This window comes from Microtus ochrogaster, unplaced genomic scaffold (genome assembly GCF_000317375.1).
Source record: "Microtus ochrogaster isolate Prairie Vole_2 unplaced genomic scaffold, MicOch1.0 UNK103, whole genome shotgun sequence".
In the NCBI taxonomy this organism is placed as follows: domain Eukaryota; kingdom Metazoa; phylum Chordata; class Mammalia; order Rodentia; family Cricetidae; genus Microtus; species Microtus ochrogaster.
The window spans coordinates 343,558-360,280 of record NW_004949201.1 but is presented as its reverse complement, the minus strand read 5'-3'; the positions used below and the strand labels follow the sequence as shown (position 1 = coordinate 360,280).

At 51.8% G+C, this 16,723-nt stretch overlaps 3 protein-coding genes across 4 annotated transcripts in view; 2 read left to right on the top strand and 1 right to left on the bottom strand.

Moving 5' to 3' along the window:
• Positions 1-608: 608 nt before the first annotated feature.
• Ccer2 (coiled-coil glutamate rich protein 2) lies at positions 609-3,135 on the top strand. The gene is made up of 5 exons (XM_005371306.1): positions 609-681; positions 863-903; positions 1,060-1,147; positions 1,450-1,970; positions 3,046-3,135. The coding sequence occupies exons 1-5, from the start codon at positions 609-611 to the stop codon at positions 3,133-3,135; spliced, it is 813 nt and encodes a 270-aa protein (XP_005371363.1).
• Positions 3,136-3,406: 271 nt separating this feature from the next.
• Positions 3,407-10,716, bottom strand: Nfkbib (NFKB inhibitor beta). The gene is made up of 6 exons (XM_005371268.3): positions 10,445-10,716; positions 6,169-6,274; positions 5,752-6,085; positions 4,613-4,701; positions 4,259-4,531; positions 3,407-3,571 (listed from the first exon to the last, which is right to left on the bottom strand). The coding sequence occupies exons 1-6, from the start codon at positions 10,621-10,623 to the stop codon at positions 3,470-3,472; spliced, it is 1,083 nt and encodes a 360-aa protein (XP_005371325.1). The 5' UTR covers positions 10,624-10,716; the 3' UTR covers positions 3,407-3,469.
• Positions 10,717-10,965: 249 nt separating this feature from the next.
• Sirt2 (sirtuin 2) overlaps positions 10,966-16,723 on the top strand; it is a 25,807-nt gene continuing 20,049 nt past the window's right edge. Inside the window, exons 1-4 of one of the 2 annotated variants that reach the window (XM_005371265.2) lie at positions 10,978-11,065; positions 11,821-11,867; positions 15,705-15,753; positions 15,950-16,063. In XM_005371265.2, coding sequence (XP_005371322.1) covers positions 11,050-11,065; positions 11,821-11,867; positions 15,705-15,753; positions 15,950-16,063 — 226 coding nt within the window. In that variant the 5' untranslated portion in view covers positions 10,978-11,049. Of the gene's footprint in view, positions 11,066-11,820; positions 11,868-15,704; positions 15,754-15,949; positions 16,064-16,723 lie in introns of both variants that reach the window. The other variant, XM_005371266.3, reaches the window with a different exon arrangement.

Genomic DNA, 16,723 nt, shown 5'->3' with positions numbered 1-16,723 from the left:
ATAAATAAATAAATAAATGGAGAGCAACAGAGGAAGATACCAGCTCCCTCGTGTGCACACACACTCACACGTGGTGCTGGGGTGCCATGCAGCCCTGTAAAGTTCCCAGTGGAGAACACTACCCAGAACTCCTCATATCCTCACCCAACAGCTCTGGAGTGGGTTGTCACCAAAACTTCCTAAAAGTAAGAAAGCTTAAGCAATTGTCCCAGCACTGCACAGCTGGTGGCCAGCGGAGCAGGGACTTGGTCAGAAGGAGCGCGCACCTCTTAGGAAGTAGATTTAGGAGGATCTACTTTCCAGATGTGGAAAGAGTTGAGAAAAGGAGAGTTGCCCGTTTCCCAAGTAAGTCTCTGGGAGAGCCTTTCCCCCACCCCCACTCCATGTTCCTGGGCCAGAAGCCTGGAGGGGTGTGCATGCTTGAGTGTGGGTTCCCATGAATAATTGAGGGTCCTGGAGCGCCCCACAGCTGTCCCCTCTCCCTGAACCAGGGAGGGGGTGGTGACGTCATTTTCTCCCCCGCTGGGGCCACTTCACCTGGGTTATAAGGCTCTGGCACTGGCTGGCTGCTCAGCCAGCGGAGAGGTCCAGGGTCCGGACTCCCCACCATGCTGCGCCCTGCACCCACCTCTGCAGCGCTGCTGCTGCTGCCCCCGCTGTTGGCACTGCTGCTGGGGACTGGTGAGTCCAGAGCCCACAGAGGGATTAGGTGGCAGGCCAGTATACCTGGGGCCGGGCTATAGACAGGCGGCTGAGCTTACACACGGGGGCAGCTCAGCTGGAAGGTGCCAGGCTGGTGGGTTGCGGTAACGGAGGAGTTGGGATTAGTACCACGGACAGTACCTGTTTCATCCCTCCACAGCCTCCTCGGTTCCCCTGGCGCCCAGACCCTCCAAGGAGGAGGTGAGAGAGGAGCCCTTCTTTGCCCACCCCATCCTGTTGGGTCCCCTCTGCTCAGCTTCTCCCAGGATCCCCACCTCTTTCTTTTCTCCTGTAGCCACTCTGTTTGCCCAACTCCCTTGCCCTTGACCTCCCTCTAACCTTTCATCCTTGCCCCAGTTAACCCGCTGTCTAGCAGAGGTGGTCATGGAGGTGCTGACACTGGGCCAGGCCCAGAGAGGCCTCTGCACAGCTCTGCTCCACAAAGGTAGGAATCCCTTAGTTCCCCTCGGGCTCCCAACATCTTTCCCCACCTTCCTACTGGCCCACAGTGCATGGTAGGAAAGTTCCCAGGCCCCGGGGTCAGTGTGGTGCTGCTTACCCTCCCCCCCCACACACACCTGAAAGAGCCTGGCTACAGCACAGGGACTAGAGCCGAGAATTACAGCCTATGACACCCCCTCCCAGTGCCAAGCAGTCCCTTTCATGATGTCAGGAAGGACCCAGAACTCCTGAGCAACCCCATTTCTCAGTTGGCTGCACAAAGAGAACCCTATCATTCCCTGCTAGAGATATTCGAGACAGAGCCCCATGGCTGTGTGTCCCTTGAGGAGAAGAAGTTACTGGGTGGGGACTTCAACAAGCAGGAGACTGGAAAGATGACGTCCAGCCAGGAGATAAGGGACAAGGAAGAGGAGGAAGCAGCAGAGAGGACCCACAAGTCTGAGGTGCAGGAACAGGCCATCCATACACAGCTCCACAGCCAGCTTGACCGGGAAGAGGAGAAAGAGGAGGAAGAGAAGAGGCAGCCACAGAAGACCTTCGAGCATATGTGGAAGCATCTAGAGGGTGCCAGGGGCCCCCAGAAGCGGGTGGCTGAGAAGGCCAGCGATGAGGAGACGGCCCGGTTTCAGGCAGAGGAGAAGGGCATGCACCTGCTGGGTGGAGGCCACAGTCTGTGGCAGGGGAGTGAGATGGCGGGGGGAGAAAGGCACGAAGAGTCCTCGAGCCATCGTCACCGCCTGGAGCAGCCGGGCACCAAGGCCAAGCAGGAGGAAGAGGCAGAGGAGGAGGCGGCTTCAGAGCAGGAGGTGAGTGGTGGGGCCACTCCAGGGTCACCCAAGGAGGTCTCTTCTAACACCTGCTAGTGCTGGGCCACAATGAAACCCACCATGAAGTGGGTCAGTGACCAAGTATGCACCAAGATTAGGTAGCAACGCCCAAGCAAGGACAGTGACCAGGAAGACACCACTAATTACCCACAAACATCAGCATCATCGCCAGTCTGTACCAAGTAAGTCAGCTCCCACTGAAGCCAGCAGCTACTCTCCTGGTTCACTAGGCTAGTGACAGATACCATTGGCTAAGCCATGCAAGGTCCAATATATTCCACATGCCAGTAAGGATGGCTCAGTGGGTAAAGGCACTTGCTGCCAAGCCTGGTGACCTGAGTTCAATCCCTAGGTCCTGCATTGCATGGCGGATGGAGAGGACTGACTCCCACAGGTTGTCCTCTGACCGCCCCACACATGCTCGGATATGCATGTGCACATACACGCCCACAATAAATGTATAAACTTGTTTTTTAGTTATGTGCTGGAGAGATGGTTTAATAGTTCAATGCATTGGCTGCCCTTTCAGAGGACCCAGGTTCAATTCCCAGGATCCACCTAGTGACTCTGCAACTCCATTTCCAGGGGATCCTATGCCCTCTCCTGGCCTCCAGGGGCAGCAGGAAGACATGGTGATATACAGACATATATGCCGGCAAACACCCATACACATAAAGTTTTTTTTTAACTGATTAAATATAACCTTAATTGGGAGCAGCAATCAAAATGGCCATCACATCACAGATGGGTCACCCAGAGCTGGGATGTAGGTCTGTGGTAGAATGTATACTTAGCATGCAATGCCCTGATTCATTTCCAAGCACTACATAAACCAGCTGTGATGATACATATCTGTAATCCCAGCACTCAGAGAGCAGAGGCAGAGGATCAAATGTGAACCTCCACGCCGGTCCAGTGGGCGAACAGAGCTTTGGGGTTTGGGGGAGCAAAGATGGTAGCCATCACTAACCATGACAGACAGCTAGGAAGGGACTTCAGGCCACCAGTGATTTACAGTGGTCACAGAGGTAACCATATTTCTGATCTCCCCCAGGAAGACGATGTGGAGCAGCTAGAGCGCATGAAGGAGCAGCTAAAGAAGGCCACCGCCATGCTGGGAGAGGCACTTGGGAGGGAAGGCTGACCCCCATCCACTCCCCTCCCTTCCCGTATGCCCTAAGGCTCAGGACTGTTGAGCTCAGAGCCCCCATCCCACCAACTGGCAGGGGCTGGGAAGCAAGGGTGTGCCTGAGAACCAAGCCAGAGAGAAGTCTGAGTGGGGCGAGGGCTGGTTCAGACTCGGGACCCCACCCCACCCCTCCATCCCTGAGTGAATAAAGCACAAAGCAAACCGTGGCTCACATGTGGCTCTGGAGGGACGGGACCTGAAATAAGCAGAAGGCACTATCAGGCTGGGCGCTGCTTGTCAGCTTTAAAGTTTTATTAAACTGTAAATTATATTAATATTAAAACTTAAGTCAGGTGGGGTTGGGGTCATCAGGAAGAGGTTTGGGTGCTGGGGAGGGAAGTAGCCGGTTTCGGCTCCTGCCACTGTGGACCACGATGTCGTCATATTCATCCTGGGAAAAGAGAGGGACAGCACAGGAGTCAGGTAGCTGCCACCTTGCCCACTGCCAAGGCCACAGCGCCTAATGGGGCCTGGCCATGACGCCTGAGTTCCCTTGCCCCTCCTTTAACACCCTGAATGCACCATGCTGGAGGTCATGGCTCTTAGTACCACCTTCTGCCACCACGACCCCTTTGTGCCCTGGGTATTAGTCACCTGACACAGCTCTCTCCCTATGCCCCTCTGCCTTCACCCACCATCAGCCCTCCTCATGCTACGCCGGCCCCTATACAAGGGTGTGCTGTTGTCTGTGTTCTTCAGTAATGCTCCCTCACTGCTGGCAGAGGTCTTTCCCGACCATCAGTGTTCCGGCCACTCTGACCATGCTCAGACCCTCACTGCCTGCGCTCATGACCGCCTCTGGAGGAAGTCTAACTTAGCTCGTCTTTGTGCAATTTTGTTTTTCCTTTTTGACAGGGTCTCACTATGCAGCCCTTGCAGGCCTCAAGCTCACAGACTACCTCTGCCTCCTGAATCCCAGGATTCAAGGCTATGGTGTTTGCCACCATGACAGATTGCCAAGTCTATGACAGTTTCCCCTCATCTCTGTGTCCCTTGTCTGAGTCCCTGGCAGCATCTGCCAGGTTTCTGATTGCCTGTTTACTCCGACCCCTCCAGGGGATACCCGTTCCTGACTCACGCCTTCATCTCTGTCGTCGCTGTCATTGTCACTGCTGCTGCTGCTGCTGCAAGGGCCAAGCTTATCCTCCTCCTCCTCAGGCTCAGGGGCTCCATGTGCACGGAGGAGGCGGGCAAGGACAGGGTTGGGCCGAAGCAGGGCGCTACCAAGTGGGGTGCGGCCCCCATACATGCGGGCGGTAGGGTCAGCACCAGCTTTCAGGAGAAGCTCCAACACGCTGGCTGCCTGGGCTTCCACCGCCAGGTGCAGAGGGGTCCGGCCACACGTAGGTTCCTGTGGGAGGTGCCAGAGCAGTCAGTGAGAGCACACAGGGGACAGTGGCTTCCCCCACACTGGCCCACCACGGTGGCTCACCGGTTTATTGAGGTCAGCTCCAGCATCCCGGAGCAGCTGGACCATCTCTGCATCTTTGTGGATGACAGCTACGTGGAGTGGGGTGTGGCCTGGGGACAGATGACAAGTTAAGGAGCCTCAGCTCTGTCATGACCCGAGGGAAGGGTACCAGGTTTGGGGCCTGAGCTCAGATGTCAGCATGCTGGCAGGGTAAGCCTGAGTGGTGAGGTGTCTGGGATCTACAGGGACTCGGAATGAGAGCACTCACTCTGTGGACCAACAGAACCAAGTCACAAAGAACAGCTCTTGAGCTCCGTCCCCAGCATCATAAATAAAACAAACAAGGACAATAACAATAGAGGTCCCACAAAGGACTGGGGACACTGGCTATCAGGTGACCTCAGCCTATTTATGGAGAAGCCAGGTTCTTTTCCCATGAGGCCTGAGTGAGGAGGGTGAACTCTGCACCCTCTGCCCAGGGCTAGGAGTGTGTGGGGTGGATCCTCTCAATCCAGTTAGGCTGAACTAGAGGCTTACACTTGGGAACAAACAGTTCTGGAGGGAAGGAACCTTGCAGGTAGGTAGTCCAGGCTCAACCACTGTATCCGGGCATTTCTGGATCTGTAGGTTGGCCGTCTGGGATGCAAGTGGTTTGAAGACCAGATCTGGGGAAGAGGAGCCCTGTGTATCAATTCTTAATACTCCTGGGGTTTTTGGTCCAGAAGCTGGGACTTCTGGAGACTTAGGATGATTTTGCTTTTAGGAGCTGGTTTTGCTTTCAGGTTTTTTTTTTTAAACAGGGGCTCACGATGTAGCACAGGCTGAAGCTGACCTCATGATGTTTCTACTTCAGGCTTCTGTCACCCAAGTGCTAGGATTATAGGCACATATAGCCTTGCCCTGAGAAGGGTGTGTGAGACAGGGTCTCCTGAACCTAGACTGATCTAAAACTAGCTAGATAGCACCAAAGATGACCTTCAACTCCTGATCCTCTTGCTTCCAACTTACAAGGGCTGGTATTATAGGCATGTGCCACCACGCCCAGTTTATGCTGGGGATTGAACCCAGGCTCTGTGTATGCCAGATAAGCACAGCGGCTGGGTTTCAAGTCAGGTAATAGCCAGGGAGTTTTCGTCCTTCCCAGGGCCCAGGGCCCTCACCCTCATAGTTTTCTGCTTCTAGCTGCAGCTTCCAGTCTTCATCACTTGGCTCCTCTTCGTCCTCTGGGTTAGGTTGAGGGTTCACAACAACAGGGTTTTGGCTGGTGCCTGGGGCATGGTCCTGGCTCTGAGTGAGGTAGGTATCTGAGGCATCCCTTGGGCGTCTGGGGCGGGGCTGGAGCAGCACGCATGCGCACGTGTGTGCCCTCATGCGGCAGGCCAAGTGCAGCGCGGTGTGGCCCCCTCGCTCAGTCACCAACACTCCTGCGCCGGCTGCATACAACTTCTCTACCGTGGATGCCTCCCCCAGGATGGCTGCTAGGTGCAGGGCTGTCTACAGGGAGAGAGAGCAGGGGTTAGGGCCACAATGACAATCCTGGACCCGGCTCCCTAAAGTGACCATCCCCAGTGGCTCACTTGGCCTAGGTCATTCTGCAGGTCCAGGTACTCAGTGCTGGCAGAGAAGCCCAAGAGGAAATCCAGGAAGGGTTCATGCTGATGTATCACGGCCAAGTGCAGGGCCCTGGGGACAAAGGGAGAGGTCAATAAACAAGGAGCTACAAACTATGGCCACCATTGGAAACATTTCAGTGTCCGGGAGTCAGGGATGGGAGCTACTTTGTTTGGTTGGTTGGTGTTCTGAGATAAGACAAGGGTCTTCAGCTGGGCAGTGGTGGCATATGCCTTTAATCCCAGCACTTGGGAAGGAGAGATAGACTGATCTCTGTGAGTTCGAGGCCAGCCTGATCTATAAGAGTTAGTTCCAAGACAGGCTCCGAAGGAAAAAAAAAAAAAAAAAGAACCAGTGTTTACTAAGGAAATTAGCCAGCTCAAATTCCAGTACCTGGAGAAGCTGAGGCAGGAGGATTGTTACATCAAGGCCAGACTGGGCAACATGGTGAGTTCTAGACCAGCAGGGTCAAATACTAAATAATGAGATTTGGTCACCAAGAACAGCTGGGCATGGTGGCATGTGTGAAAGAGGCAGAGGCTGGTGGGCTCTGTGAATTCCAGGCTAGTCTGGTCTGCAGGTGAGTTCCAGGTCGGCGAGGGCTACATTGTGAAGCCTCATCTCAGATAATAACAAAGCGAAGAGCAAATGAGGCAGAAAGCGAACACCAACCAATGGCCTCCACACACAAATATATACACACAAAGACAAACTAGGTATAACGTCCCCAGCTTCTAATCTTAGCACTTCAGAAGCTGAGGCAGAAGGATCACAAGTTTAAGACCAGCCTGGGCTCCACAGTGAAGCCCTGACACAAAAAAACAAAATACAAAAAAGTGGAAAACAAGGGCTGGGGCTGGGATGTGGGTTGGGGAGCACATGCCTAACATTTGCACCTCAGGCTTGACTGACAACACAAACACACACACACGCACACGCACACACACACGCACACGCACACACGCACACACACACACACACACACACTATGGCTCTAATAATAGACCTCCAGATTACATAAAGCAAAAGCTAACAGAATGAAAACCAACAGATGGATCCACAGACTTGGAGATTTCAATAGGTCTCTGTCACGAACTGTTCGAGGAAACAGAAAACATCAGCAAAGAGACAGCAGACTTGGAGAGCAGGGTGTGTGGTTGTTGCTGTCTTGTTTTCGCAGTAGCGGATGGAACCGAAGGCTCCATGCATGCAGGGAAGCACACGCTCATCAGGCTCTTTGTTCCCTTTATTTTGCAACAGGGCCTTGGCATTCATGTTTCCCAGGCTGGACTTGAATTCACTCTGTTCCTAGGCTGGACCTGAATTTGAGAATCCTCCTGCCTCAGTCTTCTTTGGAGCTGGAATTACACACCCAGCTTTGAACAACACTGCTAATCAACATTACCTCTAAATCACAGATTATTTATTTAGTGTATGTGTGCCTGAGTGGATGGATGCACACGACGTGCACACGGGAGCTAACTAACAGAGGCCAGAAGAGGGCATCAGACCCCTGGAAAGTAGGGTTATAGATAGTTGTTAGTTGCCATGTGAGTGCTGGGAACTGGACTGGGTGGGTCTTCTGCAAGAGCAGCTAGTGCTCTTAACCAGTGAGCTACCGGTCCAACACCATTTTATAAGCTCTTTATAAGTGCGCACCTAACACTCAGGGTCAATTTCTGGGCCAAAAAACCGAGTCTCAGTAAATCAAAATGAATTGCCATGGGACACCATTCCTGATGGAGTACTTGCCTGGCACTCAAGAGGCCTGGGTTTGCTGCCCAGCACGGAAAGAGAAACTAGAGAGTGCAAATCAAGCAAAGAATTTTCTCTGCCCACAGTGAAACAAAACTCAAAACCGGTAACAGAAAGACATCTGGAAATTCCTCCAAGGGTGGAAAATGAACATGCTTCTTCATAATCTACTGGCCAAAGGAGAAATCAAGAGAAATTAGAAAATATACTCGAATAAGTGAAAACAAAAACACAGCATATCAGAAGTTCTCTGCAGGGAATATTTGTAGCGCTCAAAGCTCATTAGCAAAGTGGAAAGGTAAGTCGGTAAGGCGCTAGTGTGGCAGACATAGTCAGTCCCCAGCAGAGCAGGAGCTGGGCACACACCACATGTTTAAGACCAAGAGTGTAAGGCTAGAGGCTGAACCAATGGCTCACCAGCTAAGAACACTCATGGCTCTTGCAGAAGAGCCAGGTTTGATTTCCAGCACCTACATGGTGGCTCACAACCATCCATAACTCCAGTTCCCGTGGATCCAACAAGCACATATACAACTCACACACACAGGTGTGCAAATGAAAAACATCTATACACATAAAGTAAAATAATTCAGGAGGCAGAGGCAGCCGGATCTCTGAGTTTCAGGCCAGCCTGGTCTACTGGTCTACAGATTGAGTTCCATGACAGCCAGGGCTACACATAGAGAAACCCTGTCTCGATTTAAAAAAAAAATATATATAGAATTCAAGGCTATCCCAGGCTGTACAGTGAGACACTGACTAAAAAAGGGGTTAACGGAGGGGGGACTGGGGGACAAGGCTGGGAAATAGTTGGTAGGTAAAGCACAGTGACCTTAGTTCAGAACACACCTAAAAAAATTTGGTTGTGGTTTTAAATGCTTATAATTCCAGCACTAGGGAGGCGAAGGCACACAATCCCTGGATGGAGCATGTAGGCATACATCTTTGATCTCAGCACTCAGGAGGCAGAGGCAGATAGATTGCTGTGAGTTTGAGGCCAGCCTGGTCCACACAGTGAATTCCAGGCCAGTCAAGAGCTATACAGAGAGACTTGGTCTCAGAGAAGGAGAAGGGGTGAGGATCCCTGAGATTCTCAAGCAGCTAATCTAGCCTCTGTGGTGAGTGCTCGGCCAGTGAAAGGCCCTGTCTCAAAACAAATCAACAGCTCAGGGTTCTCCTCTAATCTCACACACACACACACACACACACACACACACACACACTCACGGCATAGTGATGTATACTTGGGAGCTAGAAGCGGGAGGATGAAAAGTTCAAGTCTATATCCTCAGCTGAATAGCAAGATCAAAGAGGAAAAAGAAAATTACAAAATCTACATCTCAATCTAAAGTGATCAGAATGAAATAATAAAGGAACAAGAACTAATAAAATGGAAAGTGAAAAATAAGAAAATTAAGGAAACAACACCTGGTTCTTTAAGATTCGTGTTTATTGTGTTCCCCTCATGGGTCAGGCACTGAGTCACTGGGCACACGCAATGAGCACAAAGGACAAAAAATCCCGGGTACAATCCCTTACACAGACCATCACCACAGCTGTCCCTTCTCCCCAGCTTAGCGACTAAGCACAATTTCCTGATTCTTAAAATTATTTTTCAATCTTCCTCTCCTCCTTTTCCTCTCCCCTCATTTTCAATACCAGGTCCTCCCAAGCTATCCTCAGACTTAGAGATCCTCTTTGCCTCAGCCCCTTGGAGGGCTGGGATTACAAGTGTGTACCATCACACCAGCTCAGCTAAAAACAGCCACTGGAAGGCGGTGGTCTGGGAGGAACATTTGGTTAACAGACAAATCTATCCTCGTGGAAATGAGATTCTGATTTTTTTGTTTTGTTTTGTTTTTTAGTTTTTCGAGACAGGGATTCTCTGTAGCTTTGAAGCCTGTCCTGGAAGAGATTCTGAATTTTATGTAGCTCTGGCTGGCCGGAAACTCACTTCGTAGATCAAGTAGCCTCAAACTCAGAGATCTGCCTGCCTCTGCCTCCCAAGTGCTGAGTGCCACTGCGCCCAGCAGCTCAATTTCTTATTTGCAGATCCATGCTGGAAGTAGCAGAGTTGTAGATTCAGGGCCAAGGACTAATTTTGGAAGTCAAAATCTGGCTTATTACAAGGGTAGCTAAGATCAAAGACCACATTTGGAAGCAAGGGGTCAGAAGGTGTGGGAACTAGAGGGCTAACAAAGGTCCGGGGGCCTGGTCGGGAAGGTTCAGATCCGGTTTGGGGATCAGTAGGTAGGATATGGATTACAGGAGCACAAATTTACAATTCAAGAAAGGTGAGACACTTGACTGTGGGTGAACGTAAGACTAGTCTTCTCACAGTTTAGTATTTGGGAGTTAGGGGTCAGGAAGTCCAGCATCGAAAGTCAAGAGTTAGGAACTAGAAGATAATAAGCCACAGGAATCATAGGCTAATGGAGACTCAGGTAGGATCCTGGGGCTCCGTTTAGTAATTTAAGGTTTACTCACGTGTCCCCATCCTCAGTGACGTAGCCAAAGACCAGGGGCGCCCACGACAGCTCCGGGCCCAGCTCTGCGCACAGTCCTGGTCCTCCGGGAGCCGCTGCGTCGGGACCTAGAGAGCCTAGGCCGCTGTCGCACCATTCATCGGCATCCGCAGTTTTTCCCAAGCAAGCGACCCCAGCCATGGCCCCAGCCACCTCGGGTGGCCCCCTGTGGTCGCCCGCCTGTCGCTGGGCTTTGCCGTGCGTTCCAGTGCTTCCGCCCTGCTGGGAATTCCCCAACACGCCCCCTCATCTACCCAATCAGAATGTGTTAAATAGCTACACTCCGCCCCTATACAGCACCAGAACCAATCAGAATAATAAGGTAGACACTAGCTCTCTGAGTTTCCCCACTTTTTCCAGACGCCCTTTATCAATATGGCTACTTAAGGCGCCAGGCCTTTTGGGATTTGTAGTTCTTTGCTGTGAGAGGCGCAGTGTACGAAAGCATTTGAGGGACTGCGTTGGTTGCCGGGAGTTGTAGTCCTATAGCTTATCTGGACCTTGTTTCCGGTGCCGTCACGGGACAGAGCAGTCGGTGACAGCTCCGAGGGCCCCCACCCCGCTCCCATGGCCGATCCGGACCGTGAGTCGGGGGCCCAGGTGGGAGGGTCGGGCCGCGCCGGGGCCTGGCTTTGGGCTGCAGGCCCCGGGGCCCGAGGGCAGGCTCGGTAGGGTGGGAGAAAGGGGCTGCGTGAAGGGAGTGGGATTTGGAGGACCGTTGCTAAGTGGTCGGTATTGCTAGGATGGTGGGATTCTGGGTTGTGAGATTTTTAAGGGTCCGTTTGCCAAGTTCTTAATGATCGCGTTTCTTGCACTTTGGTTGCTGAGGACCCTCGTTGCTAAGGACCAAAGTTGCCACGATCCCGGTTGCCAAGGTTGTTTGGTGTTAGGGGCAACTGTAGGATGTTGGGGGACCCCTGCTGCCCCTGTCTCTTTCCTTCGGTTCTTGTGCCTCTCCTAAACCTCCACCTCCACTGTATCTCCTCGCCCACACTTAACTCTGAGCAGAGGTATCCCTACTTACTTCTCATGAAAAACTTTGCCCTCCTTCATTCTCCTGCCTGGCACACACACTACCATGCCCTGCCTAACTTTGAAGTCTTCCTTCAGACCTGTTTCGCCTGCTTTCTCCTCCTAAACCTTCCCCTCAGCCTTTCCTCCTCACACAGTCTTCCTTTCTAAAATAAGCCTTTCCCCATCTCTGACAGTCTTATTACCATCCCCGACTCCAGGAGAACTAGGTTGGTGGGTCCTCTTGTTGCCTCCACCACTATGAACCCTTCATCCCTTTAACTATTACCCCGCACTGTAACCACGTCTGCTCCCCCTCCTCCCCAGCCTCTGACCCTCTGGAGACGCAGGCAGGGAAGGTGCAGGAGGCTCAGGTGAGATGGGGAAAGGGGTGGAGGGAAGGAGAGAGATGGATTTGGTTCCTCATTCCAAACTGGGGGGAGTGGCAAGGGGAGGCTTTTACCCAAGGGCCCTTGGCTTATGGTCCTGATTCCTAACTCCATCTGGGGGATTAGTACAACCTCCTGGGGAATGGCGGCTTCTGGGGACTGTCAAGGGAAAATACACAGCCTCAACCACCGGTTGCCCTTCCATATTGTCCTCTTGTCTTTCTGTTGCCCACCCCTTCCTCAATTCCTTCTGAACCTCATTTGTGCTGGACCTGGAAGAGAGTTTTCCAGTTTGATTCCCAAACTCACAGATCTCATGGGGTGGGGGAAATGACTTTATAGGGTTGATTGTAAAAGTGGCACCGAAGCTGGGTATGATTCCACCTGTACCCCCAGTGCCTGGGTGGCTGAGGTAGGAAGATGGAGAAATTTGAGACAGGTTGGGCCATACAGTGAGACTCTGTCTCAAGGTGGGGGGTGGACTCCAGGAATGCACAGCAAACTTTGTGGGTCAGAGATGATAGACGGGTCTAGCGAAACTCATCCCTGGAGGAGCTCGCAAGCTAGTGAACAAGACCAAGATATAGCCGCAGTGTTCTAAGTAAAGTGATTTAGAATTTTCTTAAATAAGATCAGCTATGGTGTTCCCTGCAGAGTGCAAAGACCTAAGGAGCAAGGAGGAGGAGGAGATGTTTTTGGTAGTTGTTGCGGGGTGGTCCTTTATTGGTGTTCTGACTGCACTCTAGTCTCCGTGACCTCGTTTAGTCTCTCTGGCATCCCAGTGAGCATAAGGCCTTTCGTGGACACTTTACAGATGCGGAACTCGAACCAGTGTAGAGGGAAAGGGGAGGGCTTGAAACCTATAGGAAACGGGTCCACTAAAGTGGGGAGGTAGATGAGCCATCTCAAAGATGTGTGGGGACACTTGCCAATGCCTGCAGAACCCCCGCGGGCCAGGTTGTCTTCCTGTACTAGACCAGTGGTTTTCAGCCTTCCTAATGCTGCAACTCTTTCATACAGTTCCTCATGTCGTGGTGACCCTCAACCATAAAATTATTTTCATTGTTATTTCATAACTGTCATTTTGCTACTTTATGAATTGTAAGTATTTGATATGCAGGATGTCTAATCCCCGACCCCTGTGAAAGGGTCGTTCAAGCCCCAGGGGGTCACCACCCACAGGCTGAGAAGCATTGTGCTAGACAGTGCCTACTACCACTGAATGCCAGCATGCCCATTGCTATGAGATCACTCTCCAAAGGGAGGCAGGTATGGAAGCTGTGGTCAACAGTACTCCCATAAGTGCACAGCAGAACTGGGACAGCCTGCTGTGAGTCCCTGCTATCTTACTTGTCTGGCTCCTAAAATAAGACTCAATGCCAGACCAAAAGATTTCAGTCAGAAGGGGTCTCAGTGACAAAGATGATGTGGGGGTATCAATTGCGGCATTTTCCAGACAGGGCAGCGCTAGAAAGGCCCCAGTGGCCGTCAGGAGAGGGAGTCAATGAACTGTGGTTCATCATACAATGTGTTACTATGGAGCCACAATAAAGAATGAGGTGGGCGGCTAGAAAGACAGCTCTGTGGCTAGGAATGTATACTGCTACTCCAGAGGACCCGAGCTCCATTCCCAGAACCCATATCGGGAGCTCACAAGTCAGGAGCTCACAAGTGGCCGTAACTCCAGTTCCAGGGGCTCTGACTCCACATGCACAACCATACACATATACACATATTAAAAGTAAATCTATAAAAGAATTAGGTAGGTCTGTGAAACATGATGAAGTATCATACTCTGGCAAGACCCACGTCTACCATATCAATGCGTAAAAACTCATGCAGGGAAAGCCGCTGGAGTTTTTTCTGTTTAACTGTTGCTTGACTTTGCTTCGGCATTTGTTCATTCTGTAAAGGCTCAGGAGGCTGAAAAGGGAGGATTGTGGGTTGGAAGCCAGCTTGGGCGAAATAGTAAGACCTGTCTCTTTTTAATTTCTAGTTGTTCTGTGGGTAGGATGCACAGTGCATGTGTGGTCATCTGAGGACATCTGTCCTCCCCTCCCACCGTGAGGAACCTGGGAGCAAGCTCAGCCGGTCAGGCTGAGTGGCGAGGATGTCTCCCTGGTGCACCCTCTTGCCAGCTTTTTAGCTTTAAAACTCAGGAAGCAATCATTTGAGAGTCAGACGTGGTGCTGCTATACTCCTGCAGTTTCAGCCCCCCAGAAATAAAAGTAGGTAGCTCAGGAATTTGGGGTCACCCTCAGAAACATAGCAAGTTGGAACCAACCTGGGTTACATGGACCCTGTGTCAAAACAGCAGTAATGACAAAAGAATCTTTTTTAAAAAGTGATTTGATTTGAAAAGGAGGTTTGGAAGCATAGTAGGGAAGGGGTGGTCTGGGGACTTTTGAGCAGTTAGTTGATTGAGTTGGTCAGACTGTTTCTGACACTTACTGCAAGACCATCCCTAGCCTAGCACCCAGTCTGCATGCATTTAGTGCCAGATGGTTCTGGAAGTCCTGTTATCTAGGCTGGGCATCAAGCCCCTGCCCTTGTGCTGCTGATGTTATGGCACTCAGCAGATGTTTGTGATTTGAGGGGGCTTAAAGGAAAAAGGGGTGGACTGCCCTAAACAGGCCAACACATATGGGGAAGAGGAGGGTCAGAGATGGAAACTGAGTCAAGGAAGCCAGAGCAGTACCCCAGGGGAGAGAACTGACTGAATCAGGCGGAGCTCTGGAATGGAGAGATGGGGTAAGAGGAGGGCTATCAGGAGGCTGAGTGGGTACACGGGAAATTGGCATGAGGGCAGGGTGGGGTAGGGAAGCCAATTAAGGGCCATTTGGCAAGGGGACTAGGAGCAGGAGCTGGCTTTGGGAAGATGCTGAGGCCACTCTGGAACATGGTTGGAGCAAGGTGGGGTCGCCTTGAGAGCTCACATATGGGGACAGAAGCAGCATCACCATTGCCTAGGCTGTAGCATGGCTGTGGCAGGTGGCTCAGGGAAGTGGAGAGGAGCAGCTGAGAGGCCAAGGGATTCACTGTTCAGTCTCACAGCAACCTCTGATCCGCATGGACAAGTTGAGGCCCCCAGGCTGGAGGCCTAGCTCCAGTGGCAGTGGTTACCCAGTGTGCATGAAACCCTCGCTTCAGTCCTAGCATTATCAGGCTGTGATGGCCAACTGGTTAGAATGGTAGACGTGATCTGAAGCATCACACTGCAGTCCTAGCACTGGGGAGGTGGAGACAAGAGGATCCCAAGTTCAAGGTCATGTAGACCTCATAGCAAGTGTGAGGCTAGCCTGGGCTACATAAAACCCTATCTCAAAAAGCAAGTCAGGCATGGTGGCATGTGCCTTTAATTTCAGAAGTCAGAGAGAGGCAGAGGCAAGTTGATCTTTGAGTTCAAGGGCACCCTAGTCAACATAGTGAGTTCTAGGCCAACTAGGGATATATAGTGAGACCCTGTCAAAACAAAAGATGGGGGCAGGCATGGTGGTTCATACCTTTTAAGTTTAGAAGACAGAGGCAGGTGGATCTCTGGGAGTTCTGGGTCAGCCTGGTCTACATAGCCAGTTCTAGGCCAGCCAGAGAGACCCCATCTCAAAAAAGATAAGGCCTAGAAAGTCAGATACACAAGGAGATGTGAATCCCCTCCCTATAGGCCACCTGTCCCGGAGCCCTCATGCTGGCCCTCTGCTTCTCCAGGCCACCTCCTGGTCAGAGCCCTACTCTCTTTGAACCAGGCGTCACCCCCATCCCTTCCCCCTCCCTGCCTCCCTAACCCCACTTCTTGGGCTTGGCCATCCCACCTGCCCCTTCCAGGACTCAGACTCGGACACTGAGGAAGGAGCTACTGGTGGAGAGGCAGAGAGTAAGTGTCTTCCTGGAGGAGGGCTGGGAGGTGATCTGGAGCCTGGGGATCTGGGGAAGGACTCCTCCAGGAGTGATGTCTAAAGCGTGTAATAATGAACTTGGTACCTGAGGCTGCTGCCTGTGGGAGGATAGTAGGTTGCATGGTTGGCCCCGGCCCGATGCCTACCTGGCACTGTCTCTCTTGCTGTTGTCAGTGGACTTTCTGCGGAACTTATTCTCCCAGACCCTGGGCCTGGGCTCCCAGAAGGAGCGTCTGCTGGACGAGCTGAGCCTCGAAGGAGTGACCCGCTACATGCAGAGCGAGCGCTGTGAGTCCCCCACTCCCGGCCCAAAGTGACTTCCGAGTTGTTGGGTATGAATAGTAAGAAAAGCTGCCGAGTATGGTGGTCCATACCTGAAATCCCAACCCTGAGCAAAGGGATTGCCTTTCAAGGTTGGCCTCAGCTGTGTTGTGTGTTTAAGGCTAATCTGAGCTACATGAGAGCTTTCCTAAAATAAAAAATGGGAGGAAACCCCACTCTTGAGATGTAGAGATGGCTTACTAGTTAAGAGCACTGACTGCTTTTCCAAAAGACCTGGGTTGGATTCTCAGAACCCACATGGTGGCTCACAACCATCGGTAACTCCAGTTCCAGGGGATTCTATTTATAGCCACCATGGGTGTCAATTATGTACCTGGTACACAAACATTCGCACAGGCAAAACACCTGCACGTTTAAAAAGAAACTCAGCTCTTCAGGAAATTTAGGCAAGAGGATAATGAATTTGAGGGTAGCCTGGACTACATAATAAGATTGTAAGCAGTTAGCCGGGCGGTGGTGGCGCACGCCTTTAATCCCAGCACTCGGGAGGCAGAAGCGGGCAGATCTCTGTGAGTTCAAGGCCAGCCTGGTCTACAAGAGCTAGTTCCAGGACAGGAACCAAAAGCTACAGAGAAACCCTGTCTCGAAAAATCAAAAAAAAAAAAA

Coding starts and splice junctions, on each gene's coding strand:
- Ccer2 (XM_005371306.1), top strand. CDS start 609: ATGCTGCGCCCTGCACCCACCTCTGCAGCGCTGCTGCTGCTGCCCCCG. Junction 904..1,059: donor CCAGACCCTCCAAGGAGGAG/GTGAGAGAGGAG, acceptor TCCTTGCCCCAG/TTAACCCGCTGTCTAGCAGA. Junction 1,971..3,045: donor AGGCGGCTTCAGAGCAGGAG/GTGAGTGGTGGG, acceptor GATCTCCCCCAG/GAAGACGATGTGGAGCAGCT.
- Nfkbib (XM_005371268.3), bottom strand. CDS start 10,623: ATGGCTGGGGTCGCTTGCTTGGGAAAAACTGCGGATGCCGATGAATGG. Junction 6,275..10,444: donor GTCACTGAGGATGGGGACAC/GTGAGTAAACCT, acceptor CTTTGTCCCCAG/GGCCCTGCACTTGGCCGTGA. Junction 4,532..4,612: donor GAGCTGACCTCAATAAACCG/GTGAGCCACCGT, acceptor CACCTCCCACAG/GAACCTACGTGTGGCCGGAC.